This window comes from Triticum dicoccoides, chromosome 7A, assembly GCF_002162155.2.
Source record: "Triticum dicoccoides isolate Atlit2015 ecotype Zavitan chromosome 7A, WEW_v2.0, whole genome shotgun sequence".
In the NCBI taxonomy this organism is placed as follows: domain Eukaryota; kingdom Viridiplantae; phylum Streptophyta; class Magnoliopsida; order Poales; family Poaceae; genus Triticum; species Triticum dicoccoides.
The window spans coordinates 509,770,767-509,780,821 of NC_041392.1; the positions used below are offsets into that span (position 1 = coordinate 509,770,767).

The window sequence follows — 10,055 nt, forward strand, 5'->3', positions numbered from 1 at the left end:
AAAACCAACCAAGTGAGTCTAGGGTCTCTCGTCATCGACAAAACCAACCAAGTGAGTCTAGGGTCACTCAGCGTCGACTAAACTAGCAAGTGAGTCTAAGGTCTCTCGGCATTGACAAAACCAACCAACATCATCAGATTCAGCATAACTGGAAGATTCATACATAATCATAACTAATGAGTACCATATTACACGATACTGCTTAATGCTGAATAGGTACATTACATAACCATAATTCAGATATTACTAGATCATTCATCTAATAGTAGTCATTACATAACCATAATTATAGTACTCATCATCCCATAACCATGCTGGTGGTACTAATAAGCAGCATATTACATTATACTGCACATTCATCTAAGATGGCCTTGATCCCATTCAGCTTTAGCTTGGTCTGCTCCACAACCTTCTCAAGCTCATCAATGTGGGCCTGCAACTTAATCTTCTCTTCAGCAAGCTTCAACTTCATGTTCCTAATGACATTGGCTTGAACAACTGTCAGGTTCTTGAGCATGTCATACTTCTCGTGCAGCTTGCTCTCTTAAGGTTGTTTTGCATCTTACCTCACTCCATCTGAGCCCTCTGCTCCTGTGCATCCAAAAGACCATTGACATCTTCAACCAACCTCTCATAACTTGCCTGCAACTTGATCTTCTGTTGTGTCAGATTGTGAACAGCAAATGAGCTTTCCAGATTGTCCTCAATCTTGCTCCTCCTGCACTCTTCATACTTATCCCACAACTTGGTCAATGCATTCTCCATTGTAGCTGGCCAAAATGGATCAACCCATTCAACTAGCCCACAGTTTCTTCCCTCCTATAATATTAGTGTTAAACAGGTATAAAATAACACAATGCTATAAAGTAACAAATGGTGTAAAGTGCCCACTAATCCACATGCTATAAAGTAACAAACGGGTATAAAGTAACAGAATGAGTTAAACAAACAGGTATGAGCTAGCTATATGACACAATGAGTTAAACAATTACAGTGCTCACTAATCCACATGCTATAAAGTAAGAAGTCTCAATCGGTGCTCCCAACCCTATGCACATACTGGCATATAAACAATGACCTCACAAACCCACCACTATCACAGAAAATACATAACTAATTAGCAACCTAACTAACATGCCAGATCTGCTAACAATACTCTGCACATGCTCACATATAAACAATGACCTCACTGAGCAACTAGCACACCAGATCTGCTAACTATAAAATCAGCACTAAACAGTGACCAGATTAGCATAAATTTGGCACATACCTTCACAGCACAAGCAAGGAACCTCCTGCCAGTATGGATGCCCTGGAAAGCAACACGCCTCTCTGCTGGCAGGGAGTTCATTGCACAAAGCATCAGGTTTAGTGCCCTCGAAATCGGAGTTATCCATGGTCTTAGGGATTTGGAGGTGCAAAGGAAAGGCAACAAAACTTCAGATCAAGCTCAACAGAAAAATCCCCAAATCGCAGTCCTAACCCTAGCTTGAGCTCTAGCAACTCACCTTGATGATGCCCTTGTCTGAAGCTGAGTCGGCGTACTTGTGAGAGTTCTTGCTGCTGTCGTCATCAGACCAAGACACCATGGCGACGCGGCGGTCGGAGATGTGGGAGGGGACTCCGGCGGCGAACGAGCGGGAGCAAAGAGAGGGAGAAGGGCAGGAGAGAGTGAGGGCTGGGGGTGGGCCTGCACCGCTTCGGGGTGTTTGACCCGCCCGGCTCGAACCGGTGCGCCAACGACGTGTCGACGGATGCGGGCCCCTGTCATAAACGCACTTAAAACGGTCCAAATGAGCAACTAGTGTTTTTTGCAAAAAATTATGAAAAAAATTAATGTTTTTTGGCATAATTTCGTATATGTGGTTTCTGCAAACCAGTCTGAAGTGTCAATGTTTTCTGCAATTCACTCTTGGAGAGCTCGTCCGATGCGACGAGCCTCCACTCGGGGTTGTGCCGCCCGGTGGGCAAGCTAACCTTGTGGGTCTCACGGGTGCCGATGAGGTTCCAAAACTCGCTGCTCCGGCAGTTGCCGGGTTTCCAGCTAATGAGCCACGGCGTGAGGCCGCGAGGGACGCCGGCGGCCGCTGCGGCTGAGCACCATGAAGTGCAAACGGCTGCGGCAGCGAGAGCTTCGAGGAGCTCAAGGAGTTGCAAGATGCGGCCAAGGAGATCGCTTGGGAGGTCCATCCAGCCGCCGCTACTTGCAAAATTACTACCGCTACTTGCAAAATTACTAGTGGCTGGGGCGCCACCTGATGGCGCCTCTTGAGAGGCAAAATTGTGCGCACTAATCAAACTTCCATATTTGTTGATGTCTTTGCATGACAACATGTATAATTCAGCAAAAGAAAAAAGTGGCAGACCAGATGAGCGTAGTGGTTCGAATATAAGACACGGTAAAAACTGCAGGAGACAAGTGTTCATTCATAAAGCAAAGCAAGCGTAGTAGTTTCATAGATACTAACAGGTCTATTTAACAGAGAATATTGTGAAGCAAAACAAGAATTGTAAAACGGCAAGACATTTCAATTCCCACATTCAATTGACAGCGACCGACCAACTACCCATTGCAGTTTAGTGACTTGAGGGGAAATAAGATTTATTTTAGCCACAGAGAGACATTTGCTTGGAAGTTCCGACACATTCGATAATCACCCATTGACTGCTTCCCAACCTGAAGCAAGAAAGAGAAGTACGACGAGTTTAGATAAGATGTTCACCAATATGAGTTTGATATTGGATGAGATAAAATACACAGAAATCCACATCATAAAACAAAACAATTCCAGGCAACAAAAAAACTGACATGCATTGTAATTTTCCCTGCATAAATAAAAGAACTATCCGAGCGTTGACCCGAAGTTCTGTATTGAAGCAGGTAGTCTAAAAATTTCAAGGTTATTTCATGTAACATCATCAATTTCTGGCTACAAGTGCAGAACAATGGCAGAACTGGAGAAGGAAAATAAATGAAAATGAAGCAGATCTGCTACTTCATTTATAAGTTTAAATAGTATGCATCATACCATTTCTACTCCTTCCGTAAACTAATATAAGAGCGTTTAGGTCACTATTTTAGTAATCTAAACGCTCTTATATTAGTTTACAGAGGGAGTATTTTCTAATAGCATTTAGACCTTACCCAAAATTGCATATTTGGTTATTACTATATTTGGTACAATCTAGATGGCAGGAAAACAATTATAAGACTACATTATATGCACATTTTAGTTTCTATTCATGAACACAGGTGAAATGCGTAACAATAATGTATGGTTTTCCTTCAACAGCTGATCTGGGAGTAACTCCTTCAGCTGCATACCACTGATCCATGTTTTGGGATCCTTATAGGAAAGAGCTGATGGGGTAGGAGATATACCACGTCGTTGAAGGTACCAGCATAATATGTGCCAACTAAACATAGATGATGTTTATGATGCAACAAATAAAAGACATAGATAAGCCCTTGCATGCTGGGTTGTGGTAGAGACATGATATATTGCTGAAACCAGCAATCATATATTTAGAAAATACACAACTTTATGAAAACAGAGAGAAACGATTGCAGAACTGAAACTCCTAATGTAGAGAAGGAAACTGCGAGAAACTGTCACTGACTTACTGCCCTTTCAGCAAGATAGTTAACTCACCTATGAAATAGTACAAAGAAACCACATAGATAAGGAAAATAACAGAGCTATAACTGCATGGACATAGTAATAGATTGATATCACTAAGATAAAAAATTCTTGCATACATCAAGATAAATGTAGACGAGAAAAATGATATGAGAGCCAAGCTCACCACTGCCCAATCCCACACCTCAAAAAAGCACCCAAATTAGCATGACGGGCAGAAGTGTGATATGTGTCGTCTTAGATCCTGCAAATACTAACTGCGTTGTGAGGGGCTGAAATTTAATCTGGACACATAGGTCGAAGACATCGTCAAAACAACCAGTCAAAAACTTAGAAGCAATAAACTACAATGTTAGATACACTCACGGGCTAGAACAATACAAAGAGAAATTATCTCAGCATGCCTTAAATGTCCATCATCTATTAAAAAGCAACAGACCAGAAGATTAAATACTCACACAGTAAGAATGATACAAAAAATGCTCCAAGAGATCTCACATGCCCCCAATGGTTTTCATAAAAAAAAACAGCAAGACTGATCTTAGAAAATTGCTCATGGATTAACATAGGCACTAATCACAGACTGCCAAATGTAAGGCAGTGTTGTCAATACAGAGTTTCCGCAAAAGAAAGCAAGGAGAAGACCTGATTAGCAACAACACGTGATTCCACCGGATGACCTTATTGTAGGTGTAGTTGCTAAATAAATGGTGATTATCCTGAATATTGACCCAAGAGCATAACCACTGGTATTGGATAACAAAGTCAGTGTTTCTCTGGACAATGGGAGAATAAATCAATGACACGTGAAGTGACAAGAAAGGATAAGAACCACCATTTTTTGGATACTAAAAGAATCCTAAATTTACTGTTATTAGTATATCATTCTGTCAGCCAAGTATGTACTGCGATCATTTGATTTTTACCATTCCATTGATGCAAAATCCCTTTTTCCACTTAACGAGGGTGCCTAACGATATTAAGGTTTGGTGTAGTACGAAAGGAAAGGTGAAACCCAGTTCCCTATGCCTGCCCACAGGCAAGTGGACATCATCTCCTTCCGTCTCAACAAATCTTTCCAACTCAGCGACAATGAAATCAAATAGTTCATGTATTTGTGCTTTTGAAAGTTGGTACTCGTTAGCAGGAATGTGGTAATAAATTAAAAAATAAATAGCAATTACTCTGTGTATGAGCGTATAAATAGTATACTCATAGAAATGTTGGTGAGGCACAATTTAATCGCGGAGCAATTCACTGAATAACTGAGTGCAGATATTATTCTTTTGGATCTTACTATTAGTAATGGAAATACATGTCTAATGGTTGGTGTGCTTTTTTTTGGTGAATGGTTGGTGTGACATGCATGTGATAATAAACAAAGGAAATAAGTAGCGAGCCGTTTCATTCATGTGGGACGAAACAAAATAAAGATTACACCATAGTTTGATAGTGAAAAAGCATTGTCCATGTGTCCACATTGGTATTGAACAATATATCAAATATATTCTGTTCTAAAATGAGAATAGAAGACTCTCTTGTGGAATCTTAAGGGAAACTTTATTCAAGGTATAGACGTTCAGGTACCACTTGAAACCCAACATAGTTTTTTTATCCCCATGAACACTATGCCTTAAGGGCACATATATTTGAAGCAGTGTTGTACAAGGCCCCAACCTAGATAGAGCAAGACTGCAAAACAAGGAGATTCGGAGTGGATTGATGGAGCTTACCAGGCAGTCCGCACGCCGCCTTGAGCAAGCAGCTGCGGCGGCCCTACGCGTAGTCGCAGTCCGCACCGGCCTGAGCGCACGGGCACAGACAGGCGCACCGCGTGCAGGCCATTAGCCACGCTATTATCTAGTGTCGGGGATAGAGATGGCGCCACTGGTTGCCGGCCCATCGCACACCTGTTTGCTGTGAAACCTGCCACCGAATCACTCGATCAAACACAAGAGAGTGGTGGAGGGGAAGGGTGATCAGACGGTAGCACGTGCGTACCAAAAAACTCGATGACGATGGCGGCGAAGCCATGAGCGTGATGATGTCCTCGGATGTCGTCCTCGACGCCATCTCTCCTCAACATCGCCCTCACCTCGGGGAACCCATGGAGATGAGCTGGAAATCAATCTTAGCTGCACACACAAAAATTTCGTTTTGGTGGAAGATCTTGTATGGTGACTATTGTTCTATTTACGAAATAATATTTTCTTCAGAAAGAAAAACATCTTTCGTCAAACAAAAATGAAAAGGCAAAACATGCTAAACACTAAAATAAAATATTACCTCGCATCAAATAAAACAATTAAACAAGAGTACAAGACACCAGAATTGATTTTGCAGAGAGTCCTATTGTTGGGACTGTTTGATAGTGAAAAAACAGAGTCAGTGTATCTACATTGCTATTGAACGGCACATCAAATATATTCAGTTCTAAAAAGGAGAATAGAAGGCTCTCTTGTGAAATCTAGTAGGAGGAAGTTTTAGTCAAATCTTGTGTAGACGTTCAGGTACCACTTGAAATCAACTCAGTTTTCTATCCCCATGGACACCAAGCCTTAAGGGCACGTATATTTTAGGCAGCGGGGCAGCCGATCACTGCAACACATCAATTCAGAAGAATAAATTTCACTGGCAGTGGGTTGGACGCGACCCTGCATAGCGAGCCCCAAACTGGATGGAGCAAGATTGCAAGAACAAACAGATTCAGAGTGGATTCATAGAGCTTACCGGGCAGTCCACACGCAGGCTTGAGCAAGCAGCTGTTGTGGCCCTACGCAAGCAGTCCGCACCGGTCGGGGCACACGGGCACTGATGGGCTTGCCGCCCAGCGCCGTCCGCTGCCGCTGTCGAAAAGGACAACAACACCAATCACCTGCGTAGGTGCTGGTCGCAGCATGGTGAGGAAACCTGCACCAGTCATCTCGTCCAGATCGCTCCGCCTCCCATGTCGATAGATCAAAACCTCCACCGCTGCCTTCTCCTCCCACTCGCTCCTTCCTCGGATCTGTGCCGCCACCACGACCACCCCCAGCCTCCTACGCCAGACGCGTCGAGGATGGTGGCGAAAACGAGTAAGGGCTAGAGACGCGGGCAAGGAGGGATGGTCGGGAGTTTGTTCACCGGTGGCTGGATCGGGCAGCCGCCTCCAGCGGTGAGGATTACCACAAATCGAAATCGCCGCCGCCGGCGCGCGCCACCCCTCCGCCGGATTTGGAGCGCTGGCGCTTGAATCCCAATCGCCAAGCTTGCTTTCGTGTCGAGGAGAAGAAGGGGAAGAGGAAAGGGAGAGGAGAGGAGGCAAAGGTTGCGTGTGCGAGGAGAGGAAGATGAAAGGTGAGGAGACAGAGAGGGGGCGGCCGTATCCGAGAACGAGGCCAATACGCGTGCGCGCGACTGAACAGGACAGCTTGCCGACGTGGACATCGCAAGCGCTCGCCCTTATGCACAGCTGAATGGTTTTAATCTGCCATTGTAAAAAAAATGGTTTTTCTTCTGTCGTATATTTACAGAAGAATATTACTAAGAGAACAGACTAGATTGTTGATTAAACGCAGTGTACTACTCGGACAGGGAGTCCATGAGGATTCACAACTCGGTGGTTGACGGGTGTCTTCCCCGCTTCCTTCTAATACTATACTACTCCGTATGATATATGCACACTTCTGCATATTCGAGAAAATAAAAGGAATTCACAACTCAGAGAAAGAACGCGAGTGTAGCGTAAAAAGAATCTCAACGGAACATATTCCGGCAAGCTCCCCTGCATGAATACTAACACGAAACCACAGCCAACCGAGAACCAATGAAAATTTAATTGATCCAAGAACTTGGATTTTTTTTCTTCAAAAATGACTTGAATTTTGTGTATCTTTTTTTTTGCGAGAAGACTTCCAGTCTATTCATTCTCAATCATGGCAGTACAACGAACACCAGAAATAATAAAAATGAGTTGAGTTTTATGCATCTTTATTCAAGTTCATGGGCTAACTCGGAGCTTACAGCTTTCGAAATACAATCAGCAATGTGTATGGATGTGGGTGTTTTTTGGGGGGTGGGGGACTTTTAGAAAGATCGGTCCCATATACCCCTTCTTCTTAGCCAAACATTGTTCAACTCACCTATTTAACCCTACTACCAATTATGTACGTGCAATGTAGTAGTGAATAGTGGCGGTGAATATCAACATATCAACACTTCATTTATTCAGCTATCCCCTTTATGTTCCTCTTGATCATTGTTCGGATTTATGCATAAGTTTCCTACAACATAAAAATGCAAAATTCAAATGCCATGAGTCACTAAGAAATGAGCTGAAAACAACAAAAATGTATTACTCACAAAGGTATATAAATCGATAAGTGCATGATGCTAGCGTTGTGCACAATATAGAAAAAAGTATTAAAAAATGAAGGGGAGAAAAACAATGATGCATAATTGAGATATCTTTTTATACTTGCCTCAAAATTTTAGAAGTAAAGCCTACAGATCAAGAACATTTTAATTACAGTGCTTTGATTGATTGATATGGTGTTTATTTTTTGGAATGCTAATTACGGTGATTTGATTGTTGATACCATGTTTATTATTTGGAATGCTAATTGGTGATTCGATTGATTGATACCATGTTTATTTTGTGGAATGCTAATTATGCTGCTTTAATTGATACAACGTCATTGGAGTAATGTACGCCATCGGAACTCGCTTGTTTAATACTCCAGTAGTGAAGAAAATCCATCTTAGAATTGAAGAAGTCATTTAACTTCCTCAACTAATTGTCTGAAGATGGATAAAGTATCTTTACTTGTTAATGAGCTTGCTAAGCACCGTGGCACTGTCTATGCATGTTCCAGGTCTGTGGTGTTCGGGAAAAATCAACATGTCCCAACCTAGAACCTGCCATGATGATCTGCCCCGCATACACCACATCCTCTAGTCTTCGAGTCGGTGCCATCTGTGTTGCATTGACCCAACCCCACTCTAGAGGAAGCCAACACTCCCTTTGCCAGGGCTCGGGATTAGAGATATGCAAATCTGGCGTTCCACTAACAATGCATATCAAAGATTTTAAGCCCCTACACACAACGTGCATGTTATATTCATACATGTAGTGTGTGTGGAACAACAGGTAACACAAGAAAGATTTTAAGCCCCTACACACAAGGTGCATGTTATATCCATACATGCAACATGTGTGTGTGCGCGCGTGTGTGTGTGGAACAACAGGTAATACAACAAAGATTTGAAGCCTCTATACACCACGTGCATGTTATATCCCTACATGCAACATACATATGTGTGTGTGGAACAACAGGTAACACAACAAAGATTTTAAGCCCCTGCACACAACGTGCATGTTACATCCATACATGCAACATACGTGTGTGTGTGTGTGGAACAACAGGTAACACAACGTAACTCTAAGATAGAAACTACAACTTATATATAAAACAGCTCTGAAACGAGTACAGTTTAACAACCTGATACAAACAAGGGTCGCACAACCAAGTCGCAGCTCTCGCGACGGAAATGAAAATATACCTTAGACAAGTAAATTTAATGAATGTCATAAGATGGCTACAGTTAGTACGTGGTGATCATACACCTTCCCAGATCACTGCCTGGGACAACCATTGCTAAGGTTTCTTTCACCACTAGAGATCACTTGTTTCAAATGTTATCATCTGATTTGCGGCTTCTGAACAAAAGAATAAATAAAGCAAATTTGGGCATCCTCCACCTCACCGCGATGACCTGGACCTGAGAAATTCTTGTCCTGCGTGTACTTCCGCCTAGAGCAGCCAAGCATTTACCCTAGTTGAGCCCATGTGTACAGAATTGATGATATTGAGTTTATGCCTAACTCATGGAACCTTGCTGCATAAAGTGGCTTCATCATCAAATTTCCTCAATGCAAAGTCAACCATAATGCTTAATACTTGGAAGTTTGGTGGCAACTTCTTTTAGGGAAAAGGCAGCTCAACAGAGCTAACTGGTAAACCCAAGGAACAACAGAGTGTCGAAACATGTGAGACTGGGAAACTAATGTCAAAACATGTTTTTGTAATAAAAATCATAACTTAAATGTCGTAAGCCGAAGGCTCCAAACTTAACATAGGAACATCTACACTCAAATTTGTAAAGTTCCAGCCATGATAAACCAATGCTCTCTGGGGCTTTCCTCCAATGCCAAACCTCTGTTGTAATCGGTTACGTAATACAAAATTGGATGAGCCCATTAATATATGTCTAGGCTGGGCAACTCAATCGTCAGAGAATGAGCACTAGTACTGAAGACTGAACTACTAACAGTTGAAGGCCTTTTGGCCAGCTTACCAAGTACCCACAGTTAGCATAATTCCACAACTGTAAGCTACTCATCTTGCATCACAAACACAATAATTACTCCACAAA

General features: G+C 42.5%; 1 protein-coding gene across 6 annotated transcripts; it reads right to left on the reverse strand.

The window, feature by feature from the left end:
* Positions 1 to 290: 290 nt before the first annotated feature.
* LOC119334687 lies at positions 291 to 7,032 on the reverse strand. 6 transcript variants are annotated; one of them, XR_005161494.1, is made up of 9 exons: positions 6,372 to 7,029; positions 6,156 to 6,239; positions 5,928 to 6,002; positions 5,643 to 5,776; positions 5,375 to 5,567; positions 3,808 to 3,885; positions 1,509 to 2,677; positions 1,271 to 1,400; positions 363 to 819 (listed from the first exon to the last, which is right to left on the reverse strand). XR_005161494.1 is itself a non-coding variant. In XM_037607228.1 (3 exons), exons 1-3 carry the CDS (start codon positions 1,769 to 1,771, stop codon positions 568 to 570), a joined length of 645 nt encoding a protein of 214 aa, XP_037463125.1. In that variant the 5' UTR covers positions 1,772 to 3,754; the 3' UTR covers positions 291 to 567. The 6 variants fall into 6 exon arrangements, 1 of the variants encoding a protein (XP_037463125.1); XR_005161496.1 differs by having other exon boundaries at positions 359 to 819; positions 3,761 to 3,885; positions 5,928 to 6,239; positions 6,372 to 7,032; XR_005161495.1 differs by lacking the exon at positions 5,928 to 6,002 and having other exon boundaries at positions 364 to 819.
* Between the last annotated feature and the right edge of the window lie 3,023 nt (positions 7,033 to 10,055).

Bases quoted from the DNA above. Each gene is read 5' to 3' on its own strand.
- LOC119334687 (XM_037607228.1), bottom strand. From the start codon at position 1,771: ATGACAGGGGCCCGCATCCGTCGACACGTCGTTGGCGCACCGGTTCGA. The intron at 1,401-1,508 runs GTGAGTTGCTAG...CAAATCCCTAAG, and splicing joins CAGACAAGGGCATCATCAAG to ACCATGGATAACTCCGATTT. The intron at 820-1,270 runs GTATGTGCCAAA...CTAATATTATAG, and splicing joins TCCTTGCTTGTGCTGTGAAG to GAGGGAAGAAACTGTGGGCT.